The 17,660-nt window shown below is 40.7% G+C and overlaps 1 protein-coding gene across 1 annotated transcript in view; it reads left to right on the forward strand.

Annotated features, from left to right (window-relative positions):
* LOC126455722 (dynein axonemal heavy chain 3) overlaps positions 1-17,660 on the forward strand; it is a 1,249,696-nt gene that overhangs the window by 61,149 nt on the left and 1,170,887 nt on the right. Inside the window, exons 6-7 of the mRNA XM_050091491.1 lie at positions 304-445; positions 2,983-3,074. Coding sequence (XP_049947448.1) covers positions 304-445; positions 2,983-3,074 — 234 coding nt within the window. The remainder of the gene's footprint in view (positions 1-303; positions 446-2,982; positions 3,075-17,660) is intronic.

Below are 17,660 nucleotides of genomic sequence, written 5' to 3' on the forward strand. Positions count from 1 at the left end.
GATGGATTGTGTCACCATGAACCAGAGGAATGAGATAATAAAACTACCTGAAGTGGCTACGTGCAACAGTCAGATGGATTTATCCAAAGAAACTTACACTGCGCGTGTGATCTGTGTGCCAGCCCCGATGACGGCCCTTAACTCTGAGCTTAGTATTTTCAATTGTCGATTTGCTTTCTCGATTGCCTGATAAATGATTTTTGTTGCATAAGTATCACTAACAAAAATCACACAGTCTTGTAAAGACAGTATCACAAACGAGAGTGCTACGCATGTAGTTGTCGACGGAGTCGTGTGTTTTAGAATACTGACTCTGCGGCAGGCAGAGGTGCCCATCCATCCTGACGAACAACTGAGAATACTCAGGGAAGCGGTGGAGGAAGAGCAGCAGCTGCAGCTGGTGCGGGACCAGGACATGCAGAGGATCAACTACTACATGACACAGGTGAAGTGAATTTCCAGTATTTGAGTTTGGGTAGCTTTATGTTCTTAATCTGACGATAATATTCATTCTGATGTGTTCAATTGTTTATTCATCAGGGTCATTCCTTGTATCTCACAGGTGGTGATAGGTGACGAATTCAGAATTTTGCCATATTTGGTACACGGATACCTACATGTCTTTCTAGTAAAACTGGCAATTAGCACTGTCCTAACTGCAACCATTTTTGATAAATTCAGGTTTGAAGGCTCAAGGGTGTGTAACCAATTATTAGCCAGGCACATCATTTTTTGTAATGTGTATCTTGTCCTTCACTGTTAAATGTCTTTTAAGTGTAAAGAAGCACAAGAGACATCTTGGGTGAACAAATGTGGTGTTATATCATTATTCTGTTACTGTAGATTAAAAAGACAGCTTCAGTAAAATAAAAGAAAAGATGCAAGCAATAACGAAACATTAATAAGTGTTTACATATATATCAGTGTACATAGACATAAAAATTAAGACAGAAAAATTTTGCAAATTATAGCTTCATAGACAAATTCAAATAGAAACAAGGAAACTGTATTTTTAAAACTCTTCCATGTTGCATATAACATTGTTTTCCTTAACATCTTGATCCAAAAACAAAATAAGTTCACTTAAATGTAAGAGATACGATCTCGTAGCACTTACTGTCGAGTTTATACAACCGTGCACTGTGACTTTGTAATGATGGGACACCCACCTTCCATTTAACATTGGAGAAGAGGACTGAAACAGTACCTTTCCCATGGTGCCATGCGAGGAATTGTGATTCAATAGGAGACACGTGGTTGATCTCTACATCTTTAAATTCATGTGATACTGCCCTACTTGCAGCTGCTCCAACAAAGTATTTTCATTAGATGCCATAGCAACAGTAGTCCCATTTGAATCTGTTGAAAGTCTCTTAATTAAAATGGTGTTAGTAGCAGTGACTAGAAATACATGGTGCAGTTGTGTTCTTGCAACTGTTCTCACTGTACTGCACCTGTATTTCAGGAAACCTTCACATGATTTGATCCTCTGTGAAGAAACAAACATATAACCACCCTGCACTTAGTTGGGTGTCCATGTGAACAGTGCAGAACATTTTTCCAATGTAGTGGAGCTCCTCATTTAGAAATGGAGAAGTTCAACTGCAGTCAACAGATACAAGTTTTAACACTTACTCCACCTTCTTGGAGCATTGCCAGAATAGCTGCTACTGATGGTGCCACAGAGCACATAGTACATGTAGAGAAAATGACAAAGACCATTAGTGGAGTAATTGTTTATCCAGAATGCAGAAGTGGTCGAAAGATGTTAACCTGAAACTGTGAAACAAGAGGTAGTGATGTTTTATGAAAATGACAATTTTCGAGAAGAGTATGTTACTGTTGTGGTAGATAATGAGAAGAATCGCATGCAGAAAAGACTTATTTTAGTTTGGCTCAAAGAGCTGTACACATAATATAGCACATTAATGTTCTATGTTTCTTTGCCGGAGATCAAGTTGTATGAAGATTTTTTGGAATAATGGAACATGATTGCACCACGCATTTCTACTCACTGCTTGAACATGCCATACGATGGCATCTTAAGATTCTCCCCCACACCGATGTCTTGACTGTCCAAAAATCTAACTTAATAGTCACCACTCAAAGAATATGCAAGGTAGAGATATAACATAGTTAGCGCTAAATTATCGTACGTTATTTCGAAAACACAAATGCAGCTGTTACCTTAAAAAAACTTTCTGCACATCAATGCTAGGCAAAACTGCAACATTGCTTTTTGTGATACTCACTTATACTTGTCTTGAACTACTTTGACTGCATAGCATAGTATATGGACTGCAATGTTGAAAACTGCTCCACGATATCCTTGCAATGGTTACGGTTGTAAACCTATTCTCTTTTCACTTCATAATTCATTGAACAATTTGATTCAGCTGCAATCTGTTAAGTAGTCAAACTTAAATCTGGTACTGCATGTTGGCAGTCACTCTGCATTTTCTTCTGTGTGAAAGACAGACATGATGTTAACACCTTATTGTGTTATAAACGGTAGTAGACATATGCACATTTATGAAATATTTGAGGTTTATAATGTTGGTGAAAACAAGGATTGCAGAAATCAAGCTCTCTTCTCCAGGAGATAAGAAGAAACACACTGACTGTAGTGAACAAATTGGGTACTGCTACACAGCACCAAGATTCAGAGTTAGCATTGTTTGGTGGGACCTCCAAGACATTCACCTGCCTAGAGTTTTAATTTTATTTTGCATTACTAGAAGTTGCAGTAGGTATTGTAGTGCTATAATATTAAGTTTTAAATATCCATTTACAATGCAAGAGACAGTTGTTACTTATTCATATGGGGGACACTGTCTACAAATTTCCAGTTGTTGTATATAGCTCAAGATAATGGATACTCCTTGGGTGACTGTGAAAATGCTAACAACATATATTACATTAACATATTTTTAATATGCTGCTTAGCCACATGGTTGATGATTTATCTTTTAAAAATTCTAGGGCATAACAGATGATATGATTGAACAGTTCCCAGAAATTTTTTTGAGAGAAGCAAAGAAGAGGATACCTAACAAGTACTTGAGCAAAGAAGAGTAAGTTAACAACAAAGAGTTAAAATATTTTTAACTGGTGAAGGCATAGTTCTCAGATTTTTTATACTGATTCTTAATTATCTTTAGTGGCCTCTCCACTTCCTCATATCATACAGTTCCTACATAAAGTCATCTTGGTATAAGTGACTTTGGGGCTTCAAAAATTGTTTGCAAGTATAGTTTATTTACTCCTTTTTAATAGGTTAAGTTCATACTGATTCAAGTACCTTCTCTTGGCAAGAAAAACATTAGATGAAGATCAATAATAACATGAAAAGGATAGATAAGCAACTCACCATAAAGATGATACATTGAGTTGTAGGTTGGCACAACGAAAAGACTGTTACACAACACATTTAGCTTTTGACCGTAGTGGCCAGAGGTAGCAGACATGTGTGGGTAAGGTTTACTTGCCTGTGTGAGTGTGGGTATGTGTTTTCCTTTCTGATCAAGGCTTTGCTGAATTCTCAGTTTGTAACAGTCTTCTCATTGTCCCTGTCTGCAGCTCAACATATCTTTATGGTGAGGAGAAATTTATCCTTTTCATAATATTGTTGATACTCCAACCTGGAATTTCCATTGTTAGATGAAAATCACTTATAGCTGCTGCAGTTTAACTTCCAAGTTCCTTTGTATGGCAGTTTCAAATCACTTTACATAACATTCACTTATTATAAACAGATCCAAGAAACAAATCTTGCAATAATCTTTTTACTCTAAATAACAGCTATACAGTTACTACAATACCTTAGACACATTTGAGAATATACCTTCACACTTCCTCGGACATCACAATACAAATTGCAACTTACTTCAATAACACTGTTGTCTCCTCCTCTCTCTGTCTATTACTCTGTTGTGTGGCAGCCCTTCTGCGACTCAAGTCATTTTATGCGACATTACTTAGGCAACTTGTGTGTCAGTGGTGATGAAATGATGATGAGGACAACACAGTGTCCAGTCTCCAAGCTGAGAAAATTTCCAAACTGGCCGGGAATTGAACTCATTCTCCTTAGGTTAGCTGTATGCTACACTGACCCTGCAGCTACTGAGGTGGACAAACTAATAATGTTAAGGTTCTGGAAGTAAATCTGTTGCAGGGAATAATGTCAGTTCAACCAGGGGCTCCAGCTCATAGTCTCAGATTTGACTGGAATTCAGTACACTAATTCTACCATGTGTGGAACACTCGTGTACAAAGTATTAGTTTCCCCTGCCAATTGGTTCCAGAATTACGACTTGTGAAAGAAGGTGGTGTGACCCGGAAATTGCAACCCGATTCTGGAAATCTATCTACAGACCCAACTTCAGGTCTTAATAACTTTGGAACTATTCCACACAGTCCAGTGAAATTTTTACAACGCAGTAACATCCATTTAGAGAGCACACTCCATGAATTAAAACACCAACAACATATTTCTGAGTGGAAAATAAAAAATTCCAAAATGTGATTAAAAAAATGTAATACATTAAAAGGTACATATTGTAGGTGCCCTCTATGCCAAATATAATTCACTCAGAAAGGGTATAAATTTTTTTGCGGTAAGCTTAATGTGGCCTAAACACACACAGAACTCATCATGCCCATATCAGTCACAAAAACTGAGATACATGCACACGAAAATACAAAAATTTGAAAAATTTGTGGTATCACAAAAGGGACAAGTGGTATCCAAGCCAAATTTCACACACTGCATAAGTAGACGATAATGATATATATCTCAAAATTTCAGCACGTTATTGCAAGACATTTGTGTACAATGGAAGTTGCCATATGTATTTGGTGATGTGGCCTTTGTTCCAAAACACAATTTTGTAAAAACATATCATAAACTGTTCTGCCTCCTCTTATCCTCTCCCATAACTGTTTAATCACTAAGCAACAACACAGAGACAGATTAACACAACCTATCATTAATGTTTACTGCACCTTAACTGCTAAAAACCAGTCGATTGAGCTTCGAACAGAAGTTCTCCCACACTTTAGCCACTGTACTCTGTACATTGAGTGGCAAATTGTACTGTCTTCCTGACACTGTGGTAGGAACTGGAACTGTCATAAGAATATGTTCAAAAGGACTCCAACACCTGTCTGCCAAATGTGGCCAATGAAATGATCTTGCTGGTCCTGCTGGTGCCATGAAGTTCACAAATACACCACCTTCTGCTTCACAGCACTCTGCAACACATCCTAAGTACCATTTGCCATCATAAACAGCAATAACATAGCAACCTGGTTGTATGTTGCTGCTTTTGCTTCTGAATCCTGAGTCAGACACACTGTGAAGACACATGTTGTGCATTAACCTATAGTTATAACCGAACAGTCTGCTCATATGCACATTTTCAGAGTCCTCTGGAGAGACATGATGGCTCCTTGTGCCTGCAACAGTTTTAACGTGTTCTAGTCTGCTTTTTAGCAACTCTTCGACTGATTTCACCTCATCTTTTGAAACATAGAATGATTGTTCACCAGAGATATTTTTCTGTACGCAGGTAAATAATTGAAGAGGTGTTAGAATGGGACCTTCTGTAGGGTGTTGCAGACTAGCTCGTGTTGCCATGCACTTAATGGCAGCACCAATACCATCACATACATTTTTACCATGACTTGTTGCGAAAAAATTCCTTTGTGTATGAATCTGAAAATCATGGTAATGCATGCATAAATCTTTCAGATTTTTACAGTTTTTGTACTGACTAGATGCCTCATCACTGAAGTATTTCATAAAATGTATGCGAGGCAGGTTGTTTTTCACATATGCCATGACAGTGCGAATGTGGGCATGAACTGCAATGGCATCATGAATTAAACAGTCACTAAAAACGCACAGGTTCATGACAGACACATCACTTGATTCACCTCTATAGTAAACTGCAAATGGCTGGAGAGTTTGCTTGACTGTTGTCCCAATGATATCCTTGGATGGCATCTTGAATTATAAATGCATCATTTTTAGAAGTCTAGTATTACTATAATTGCATCTTGTTTCAAATTATCCCTACAAAACTGGAGATAAGCTGATTGTGCTGTTGCTGTGAAGCTGTGTGTGGTCAATTTGTCCGTTTTCTGACAACACATTTCAACAAAATCTTCCACTGTACTTTGCTTTGTTTCAAGACTTGTGCGATCCATGTGTGTCCATTGTTTATAAGAAACAAGTTCATCGTCATCCATAAGGAGTTCACCATAGAGTTTGTTATTCATGTGTTCTTCAAGATTTGCCTTACCAGGACACTCTTGACACCTGTGTATCATGCACTGGTAGGAACTGATGTCACACACTAGCAGCTTCATTGCACCTTTGTAATCCAGACCAGAATCCTTTATAGCAGCAAACATCAGCTTATCATTTTGATGGGTGTCACATACACAAACATAGTGTGTGCCCCTTGCACTTACAGGCACAACCCATTTTGGCCGAAGATTGAAAAAAGATGATAAACCTACTTTGGTATTGGGATACTTTTCCTTGAATTCTACATATAGTTCTGATATGCTGCATAGCAGCAGTCTTTTTTTGCATCTGTACACGTACATTTCCCATTTTCACCATTACATAGTCTTTTTTTCCAGGCATTATTCAGCTATAGTCATTATTTTCATAAAACTCTAACACTAGCTCCTTTATTTCTGAACTCAATTGCTTACCCTGAGCCTGCTGAAGTTGTGGAAGCACCCCTTGGGTTGCTTTTATTTTCCTAGCTTGCCTTACCATATATGTAGAAACATTGGATTCCTTTGCAGTGTAGTCAATAGACCGGCTGGAAGGTGCAAGGGTGAGAATAGCTACTTTTTTCTGGCGTGTGGATATGGCACATTTTTCTTTCAAATCATGCACAATTTTGTCCAAATCAGAGCACTTCTGGCATGATTTCTGTTCCTTTGGAGCAGATAGTTCTTCCTCTTCCACCATTAGTGTGTCAGCTATTTTGTGTTTTAATTCCATTTAAGCTTCTTGTAGTTTTCTTCTACCATAGCTAGGCCTGTTTCTTTTCCCAACTTCGTGTGTCTTCATGAGAGATAAACCAAGAGCAGTCACTGAAGTATTTAATTGCTCGTCCGCTGTGGTTGTAGGTGGCTGATACTCTTCGTCACTTTCATGTAAATTATCAGAATATTCTTCATTTTTTAGCTGTGTAACACACCTGGAACCTAACTTTTGTCCTGGTTTCATGTAAAGTCCCATGCACTGATTCACTTTCAATACTGATTTCATATCAATTTCTCTGAGGCTACACTTCACTGTCTTCTTATGAATCCGAAATGGATCAAAACAACTTCATTGTAGGAAAGAATACTTATCCAGAAACACTTTCATATGATGATAACAAACACTAAAGTTTCCTGGAACTGTACTTCTTGTGCCCACAGGGTGTATCCCGGATCTCCATAGCAACAAATCTTGGTCCGATTCATCCAGATCATACAGTACAAAGCGAATGCCACATTTTGTTCCATATGTTGTTTTATGACATTCAGATGCTTGTGCTCTACCAATACTGCAACTTGTTTGAACAAAAGCACCACTAGTACACTCTTCTGCCTCCATACTGACTTTCCACAACAGTACTGACCCGTCTGAACTACAATCTTAAAAACATGAGTATCCTGTAATTGTTGCTTGTTTCCTTTGTTGTTCCTGCCTAACAATGACTCATTCTGTCCCTGAAAACTACCATTGTTTAACTTTCTGTTGCCTAATGGTTCCCAACAATTGCTGCAGCTTTATCTGAAACAAGCTGTCTGCATCATCACTACTACTTGCTAAATCGTGTTAAAAGAAACGTAACCAAATACATCTGTGTCAACTTTTATCGTACACAAATGCCTTGCGATAACAAGTTGAAATTTTGCCACTTATTATATTATGGTCTACTTATGCAGTGTTTGAAAATTGGCTTGGATATCACTTGTCCCTTTTGTGCTACCACACTTAGAAAATCCAGGTGAATTTCAGGTAATTTTTCAAATTTTTGTATTTTCGTGTGCATGTGACTGATATGGGCAAGATGAGTTCTGTGTGTGTTTTGGCCACATTAAGTGTACCACAAAAAATATTATACCCTTTTTGATTGAATTATATTTGGCATAGAGGGCACCTACACCTTTTAATGTATTACGTTTTTTTTAAACACATTTTGGTATTTTTTATTTTACCTCAGAAATATGTTGTTGGTGTTTTGATTCTTAGAGTGTGTTCTCTAAGTGGATGTTATTGGGTTGTAAAAATTTCACTGGACTGTGCGGAAAATTTCCAAAGTTATTAAGACCTGAAGTTGGGTCTGAAGATAGATTGCCAGATCCTGCCAGATGCGGGTTGCAATTTCTGGGTGACACCACCTTCTTTGCCATAATTCTGGAACTAATTGGCAGGGGAACTTAAAATTTTGTACATGAGTGTTCCACACTTGGTAGCATTGGTGTGCTAAATTTCAGCCAAATCTGAGACTATCAGCCGGAACATTTTCTCAAATTGGTTGAATTGACATGGAATGACCCAACAGTAAAATGTGATCTTGAAACATAATTCTGAAATTATAGAACCCAACAAGAGTTTTAAAATAATAATAATAATAATAATAATAATAATAATAATAATGAAAATGTACAAAAATCTAAGAGTTATTTAGGAACAGAATAAAATACGAAAAGTGTTCAAATATTAATTGTTGAATTACTTTAGGAGTTCCTTTGAGCTTTCAAAACATTGGTAGACATTTTTCATCTAGCTGGTAGGCAGAAATAGTCATTCATCAAATATCTGTGGAAATGGTTCTGTTATGAGACTGCGCCCAGGTTTGTGTGTGGGGTTGTACATCTTTAGGTGAATGTAGAGACCTTTATGTCTTTCCAACTGGAATTCTGATTAATTAGTCCTGTGGTCACCAAACTTTGTTCCACACTGAGCCATACAACTGACAAAATGACGAGTGCGGGCCACTTCATGATTCTGCACAATCCTTCTAAGCCAGAACTGAAGCTCTTGGTAACATCTCACCATTCCATACATTTTATGAATCAAATGCGAGTACCATTGATGAGCCAGATGAACTGATGTCACGGGCTGTAGTTTAGTGACTCCTGATCTAGTCCATAAAGGTGGCATAAAATATGTCTTTATTTCTGTGTGCTGTGGGAGATAAATGTTTATATTTTTCTAGATGGTAGTGTTGGACCCAGAAGGTCTTGCTTGTTGGATGCTGTGAACCTTTACATATTTCTGTATCATACTTCACATTCTTAGTGGTAGTACAACTACGTGGGACCAATGACCTTTGCAGTCTGGTCCCTTCAACCCCCCTCCCCACAACTACATGAATTTCTGCTGGTTTAGCTGCTTACTCTTCTGTAGTCCCTAGTAACATCTTCCACATTCTTCAGACAAATGCCATATGCTCTGCCTCCTTTGGAGTTTATGTAATGTCTCATTTGTTCATCAACAAACTGTCTATAAAATGTGTATGATCCCAAGAACCCTTGTGATTGCTTTCTGCTTGTTGACACTGAAAATTCATGATTACCTGTAGCTTTTCTGAGTCACCACTGCTATGTCTATTCTGAAATATGGAAAATATTGACAGTGTGGGTTCCATGTCTTTCCTCAGCAAAGAAAACACACACACACACACACACACACACACACACACACACACACATTGACACAAGAAAGAACACACACACTCGGCTGCCACCACTGGCAGCTCTGACCAAAATGTGAGAGTCATGTGAATAGCAGTCTGGAGTGGGGCGGTAATAGGGAAAGGATAACAGAGAATGAGTTGGGGGGGGGAGAAGAGTGCTATCTGGTGAGGCGTGCAGGGACTAGAGACTGCCAGGTGCAGCATCGTAAGGTGGGGTTTGTGGGGAGGGAGAAAAGGGGGGGGGGGGACGAAATACGAGGGAAGAATAGGAGGAGAGTGGAAAAGGGGAAGAGGGGTAAAGGAGGGGAGCAGAAAAGTAGGGGAGTGGAAAAGAAGGGGAGCAGGGAAAGAGGGATAGGAAGGTCGAGTACATTGGCAGAGGGCGGCACACAAAGAGGCTGAGAGAATTTGAGAGGCATATACTCCCAATCCTCCGACCACCCCAAAGAACCAGTAGCAAAGGAGTGCCTCCTTCATCACCCAGTACCATCCCGAACTGGAACAACTGAGCCACATCCTTTGTTATGGCTTTAATTACTTATCATCATGCCCTGAAATGAGAGACATTCTACATAGGATCCTTCCTACCCCTCCAATAAGTGGTGTTCCATCACCCACCTAACCTCCACAACATTCTAGTCCTAACCCCTTGGCACAGCGTTCATGTCCCTGTAGAAGACCGAGGTGCAAGACCTGTCCAATCCATCCACCCAGCACTTCCTATTCCAGTCCTATCACAGGCTCATCCCACCCCGTCAAAGGACGGGCCACCTGTGAAAGCAGCCATGTTGTGTACCACCTCTGCTGCAGGCGTTGGACAGCTTCTTGTATTGGGATGACTACCAATCGGCTGCCCACTGGGATGAATGGCCATTACCAAACAGTGGCCCAAAGCTAAGTAGACCAACCTGTGGCACAATATGTTGCCGAACGCAGCATGCCTGATTTGAATGGCTGCTTCACAACACAGGCTATTTGGATCTTCACATCCACCACTAGCTTTTCTGAACTGCACAGATGGGAATTATCCTTACAACACCTTCTCCATCCTGTAAAAATTTCATCGAAATTGGAGATGATCGAGTGAGGACCCTTAGGCCACTTGACATGGAATGACCCCAGTGCCTTCTTCCCTTGTTGGTCACCACTTTGCCTGCCTACTTCATTCACTCAACAGCGGTGCCCATTAGTTTTGTTCTGATGAAATGTGGAAGCCTACATTCCAGGATCCTGCAAATTTAACCCAAAGTATCTTAACACAGCTTCACTGTGATACATACTGACACAAACGGAGGACCATATTTACCTACATAGTGTTTTCAACAGAAATACATTTTTCCATCGGATAGAAAGCTTTCTGATCCCTTCATTGAAGAAAGAAGCTGGATACACTGTGGTCATGCATAACACTCCACAATAGTGATGGGCATCCCTACACCTCCTTATCAGTGAATGATACTCTCAACTAAAAAGTTATAAATAAGATGGTAAATACCACGTTCCAAGAGTGATGCGGAAACTACCTTCCCAACAAATAATGCTCACAAACAAATAAAACAATATAATGGATTTAACAATGAAAACAATCAATTATTGAAACTTCCTGGCAGATTAAATCTGTGTGCTGGACCGAGACTCGAATTCGGGACCTTTGCCTTTCGTGGGCAAGTGCTCTACCAACTGAGCTACCCAAGCACGACTCACGCCCCGTCCTCACAGCTTTACTTCTGCCAGTATCTTGTCTCCTACCTTCCAAACTTTACAGAAACTCTCCTGCGAAGGTAGGAGACAAAAGGCAAAGGTCCCGAGTTCGAGTCTCAGTCTGGCACACAGTTTTAATCTGCCAGGAAGTTTCATATCAGCGCACACTCTGCTGCAGAGTGAAAATCTCATTCTGGAATCAATTATTGATAAAATTATTTAAGTGGATAGATAAAAAATCTACTCACTAAGCGGTGGCAGAACACGCACATAAAAGATTGTTGTGATTGGCCAGCTTTTAGAGCCACTGGCTCCTTCTTTTGGCAGAATGGTTGAAGGGGAAGGAAAAAGGGTGAAGAAAAAGGACTGGAGAGGTATAGGAAAAGGGGTAGATTTTGAGAAAGTCACACAGAACCTTGTTTTCGGCAGAGACTTACCGTATGGGATGACAAAGAAAGACCTATTTATCATGAAAAGTTAATTGTACTGTACATCAAGGGTACATGGAAAACAGATCTGAGAAGTGTCATATTTATTCAGGCAATTCCATAATGTCCAAAGTCTAGACTTCCGGCACGTATAGCAGAATCTGCAGATGAAGTCCAGTTTTTTTGTATGAACAATCTATCAAAAGATTGTCAAATAACAGGACATCAACGGAAACTTCAGATTGGAATAACAACAATATTCGGAATAGGATACAGTGCTACTCACCATAAAGATGACGTACTGAGTTGCAGACAGGCACAACGAAAAGATTGTTACACTTGTATCTATTGGCCAAAGCCTTCCTCAGCAATGAAAACGCATACACACATTCATATAAGCAAGCACACTTCACACACACTCGGACTCCACCACCTTTGCCTTTCACGGGCAAGTGCTCTACTAAAGGCAAAGGTCCCGAGTTTGTGTCTCGGTCCGGCACACAGTTTTAATCTGCCAGGAAGTTTCATATCAGCACACACTCCGCTGCAGAGTGAAAATCTAATTCTGGAAACATCCCCTAGGCTGTGGCTAAGCCATGTCTCCGCAATATCCTTTCTTTCAGGAGTGCTAGTTCTGCAAGGTTCGCAGGAGAGCTTCCGTAAAGTTTGGAAGGTAGGGGACGAGGTACTGGCAGAAGTAAAGCTGTGAGGACGGGGCGTGAGACGTGCTTGGGTAGCTCAGTTGGTAGAGCACTTGCCCGCGAAAGGCAAAGGTCCCGAGTTCGAGTCTCGGTCCAGCACACAGTTTTAATCTGCCAGGAAGTTACAATGGTTACTTTATAATTCTCTTTTCAAGAACTCTGTAAATATGCAACTTTGGTCTGTTTGGTAAGGTCAGTTACAGTTTAGAGTCCAGCAGGCGCAATATTTTGGCTATCAGACAAGTTGCCATTGTCGAGTGCAGTGATGAACAGACCTTTTAGGGTGCACAGCAAGCTTCTATCCTGTCCTCCAGTATTTCCTCTCGTCGCTTCGTACACGGTCTGTGCTTCGGGGTGTGTGTCAGCCGCTGAAGAGATCAGCAGCTGTGGCTGGCAGTGCCTGGTGGGATATCTCAGGTGCAGCAGTGTTCATGTTGGTGCTTCTAGTTGTCTGTGTTCTTCGAACCCTTCCCGTGAGTCTGTTAGTTAAGATCTAGCTTACTTCCTTTAATTTATATTGTATCATCCATGAACCTCCCTTGAACCATGGCCTTGCCATTGGTGGGGAGCTTGCGTGCCACAGCGATACAGATGGCCGTACCATAGGTGGTGTTGAGTGGTACTTAAGTAAATAAATTAGTGAAATCAGAATGAAGTAGAAATTAGAATATAAATGAAAAACTTGGTTTAGTTTAGAGAGATACATACTGGCAAACAGTGGGCAGAACAGCAGAGCAGAAGAGACAATGACCGTGAAGTCAGCAAGTTCCACATAAGCGGGCGCTGTCGATTCAGCCATCAGGGCATTGCCCGACCGGCTCACGTGTTTCTCAGTTGTCGCATGTGAGCAAAGGCCCTCGCCTACATTCCAAGAGACAATGACCGACATTAAGAAGATTCTTCGAGAAGCTTTTCAATGTGACAGAAGAGGCAATGACCGGCTCACGTGTTTCTCAGTCGTCACATGTGATCAAAGGCCCTCGCCTACATTCCAAGAGCCAATGACCGATGTTAAGAAGATTCTTCGAGAAGCTTTTCAATGTGACAGAAGTGGCAATGACCGTGAAGTTGTCCACCTCCAGTAAACTGAAGTGAATAAATATGCGAGACGCAGTGGGCCCGACAGACGAGAGAGGAAGAAGACGAAGAAGTGAAGAAGAGTAGCAGTAGTTTTCAGTCAGTTTCGGTGCTGAAGACCATCATGCAAGAAGAGACTGCATCATGCACAGACGCACCAAGTCCGCCGCTGTAATGGAATAGCAAGCAGCAGCCGCGGTGCCAGAAGACAGAAGTTAAAAGGTATTTGAAGTCTGATTTTTACATACCCGGGTGACTCGTGAGGACGGGTAGGAGACGGCCTCACATCAGCAGTCACCTGTGAGCTGGGATGAAGATCTGACAGCCGAAGACTGGCAAGCGGGAGTCTGTTGTTCGAGTCCAGGACACTGGCCTTCCCCCGCCACGCCGCTCCGCTGGCCGACGCACAACACAAGCGGCTGCTTAGAGAAGAGAAACACTGGGACGCCACATCCAAGGTATCACCATCCGATGCACGACTTCGCTCGCAATAATTAAACGGGCCACCTCGCACTGCGCGTCTCCAGTCAGCTGGGCGAGACGGCGACACGAGATACACACTGCCACGCGTAATCAGACGCCGCTGCCGCAGCAGAAGACTTCGCAAACGACACAGCTGCCACTCTCCGAGCCAGAACATCGAGTAAGAAACAGTTGTACAAATCTTCAATACAAGTTATCTTATGTAAAAATGATGTTTCATTCGACCTCATACCCGAGCCAAGGAAGAATCCACCCTGCCCACATGTTGTTAAGAGAGAAAAATTAATTAATTTAGTATTTTCACCCTGACATAATGCGTCAGAATGCTCATCCTGACAATTGACTAGCATCAAAAGAGAAAACCCAGTTACATTTAGTATCAGAACTGTTACAGTGGCAACCACAACGGAGGGGTATCTGTTGAGAGACCAGACAAACATGTGGTTCCTGAAGAGGGGCAGCAGCCTTTTCAGTTGTTGCAGGGGCAACAGTCTGGATGATTGACTGATCTGGACTTGTAACACTAACCAAAACGGCCTTGCTGTGCTGGTACTGCGAACAGCTGAAAGCAAGGGGAAACTACAGCTGTAATTTATCCCGAGGGCATGCAGCTTGACTGTATGGTTAATTGATGATGACGTCCTCTTGGGTAAAATATTCTGGAGATAAAATAGTCCCCCATTCGGATCTCTGGCTGGGGACTACTCAAGAGGACGCCGTTATCAGGGGAAAGAAAACTGGCATTCTACGGATTGGAGCGTGGAATGTCAGATCCCTTAATCGGGCAGGTAGGTTAGAAAATTTAAAAAGGGAAATGGATAGGTTAAAGTTAGATATAGTGGGAATTAGTGAAGTTCGGTGGCAGGAGGAACAAGACTTTTGGTCAGGGTTATAAATACAAAATCAAATAGGGGTAATGCAGGAGTAGGTTTAATAATGAAAAAAAAAAAAAAAAAAATAGGAGTGTGGGTAAGCTACTACAAACAGCATAGTGAACGCATTATTGTGTCTAAGATAGACACGAAGCCCACACCTACTACAGTAGTACAAGTTAATATGCCAACTAGCTCTGCAGATGATGAAGCAATTGATGAAATGTATGATGAGATAAAAGAAATTATTCAGGTAGTGAAGGGAGATGAAAATTTAATAGTCATGGGTGACTGGAATTCGAGAGTAGGAAAAGGGAGAGAAGGAAACATAGTGGGTGAATATGGATTGGGGGAGAGAAATGAAAGAGGAAGCCGTCTGGTAGAATTTTGCACAGAGCATAACTTAATCATAGCTAACACTTGGTTCAAGAATCATAAAAGAAGACTGTATACATGGAAGAATCCTGGAGATACTAGAAGGTATCACATAGATTATATAATGGTAAGACAGAGATTTAGGAACCAGGTTTTAAATTGTAAGACATTTCCAGGGGCAGATGTGGATCCTGACCACAATCTATTGGTTATGAACTGTAGATTAAAACTGAAGAAACTGCAAAAAGATGGGAATTTAAGGAGATGGGACCTGGATAAACTGACTGAACCAGAGGTTGTACAGAGTTTCAGGGAGAGCATAAGGGAACAATTGACAGGAATGTGGGAAAGAAATACAATAGAAGAAGAATGGGTAGCTTTGAGGGATGAAGTAGTGAAGGCAGCTGGTAAAAAGTAGGTAAAAAGACGAGAGCTGGTAGAAATCCTTAGATAACAGAAGAAATATTGAATTTAATTGATGAAAGGAAAAACTATAAAAGTGCAGTAAATGAAGCAGGCAAAAAGGAATACAAACGTCTCAAAAATGAGATCGACAGGAAGGGCAAAATGGCTAAGAAGGGATGGCCAGAGGACAAATGTAAGGATGTAGAGGCTTATCTCACTAGGGGTAAGATAGATACTGCCTACAGGAAAATTAAAGAGACCTTTGGAGAAAAGAGAGCCACTTGTATGAATATCAAGAGCTCACATGGAAACCCAGTTCTAAGCTAAGAAGGGAAAGCAGAAAGGTGGATGGAGTATATAGAAATCCTTGGGCGATGTACTTGAGGACAGTATTATTGAAATGGAAGAGGATGTAGATGAAGATGAAATGGGAGATATGATACTGCATGAAAAGTTTGACAGAGCACTGAAAGACCTGAGTCGAAACAAGGCCTCAGCTGTAGACAACATTCCATTAGAACTACTGACGGCCTTGGGAGAGCCAGTCCTGACAAAACTCTACCATCTGGTGAGCAAGATGTTTGAGACAGACGAAATACCCTCGTACTTCAAGAAGAATATAATAATTCCAATCCCAAAGAAAGCAGGTGTTGACAGATGTGAAAATTACCAAACTATCAGTTAGGAAGTCACAGCTGCAAAATACTAGTGCGAATTCTTTACAGACAAGTGGAAAAACTGGTAGAAGCGGACCTCGGGGAAGATCAGTTTGGATTCCGTAGAAATGTTTGAATACGTGAGGCAATACTAACCTTACGATTTATCTTAGAAGAAATATTAAGGAAAGGCAAACCTACGTTTCTTGCTTTTGTAGACTTAGAGAAAGCTTTTGACGGTGTTGACTGGAATACTCTTATTGCAAATTCTAAAGGTGGCAGGGGTAAAATACAGGGAGTGAAAGGCTATTTACAATTTGTACAGAAACCAGATGGCAGTTATAAGCCTCGAGGGGCATGAAAGGGAAGCAGTGGTTGGGAAGGGAGTGAGACAGGGTTGTAGCCTCTCCCCGATGTTATTCAATCTGTATATTGAGGAAGCAGTAAAGGAAACAAAAGAAAAATTTGGAGTAGGTTTTAAAATCCATGGAGAAAAAATAAAAACTTTGAGGTTCACTGATGACATTGTAATTCTGTCAGAGATAGCAAAGGGCTTGGAAGAGCAGTTGAACGGAATGGACAGTGTCTTGAAAGGAGGATATAAGGTGAACATCAACAAAAGGAAAACGAGGATAATAAGTCGGGTGATACTGAGGGAATTAGATTAGGAAATGAGACACTTAAAGTAGTAAACGAGTTTTACTATTTGGAAGCAAAATAACTGATGATGGTCGAAGTAGAGAAGTTATAAAATGTAGACTTGCAGTGGCAAGGAAAGCATTTCTGAAGAGGAGAAATTTGTTAACATCGAGTATAGATTTAAGTGTCAGGAAGTCGTTTCTGAAAGTATTTGTATGGAGTGTAGCCATGCATGCAGTGAAACATGGATGATAAATAGTTTGGACAAGAAGAGAATAGGAGCTTTTGAAATGTGGTGCTACAGAAGAATGCTGAAGATTAGATGAGTAGATCACATAACCAATGAGGAGGTATTGAATAGAATTGGGGAGGAGAGGAGTTTGTGGCACAACTTGACAAGAAGAAGGGACCGGGTGGTAGGACGTGTTCTGAGGCATCAAGGGATCACAAATTTAGCATTGGAGGGCAGTGTGGAGGGTAAAAATCGTAGAGGGAGACCAAGTGATGAATACAATAAGCAGATTCAGCAGGATGTAGGTTGCAGTAAGTACTGGGAGATGAAGAAGCTGGCACAGGATAGAGTAGCATGGAGAGCTGCATCAAA

Source organism: Schistocerca serialis, chromosome 2 (assembly GCF_023864345.2).
Source record: "Schistocerca serialis cubense isolate TAMUIC-IGC-003099 chromosome 2, iqSchSeri2.2, whole genome shotgun sequence".
NCBI lineage: Eukaryota > Metazoa > Arthropoda > Insecta > Orthoptera > Acrididae > Schistocerca > Schistocerca serialis.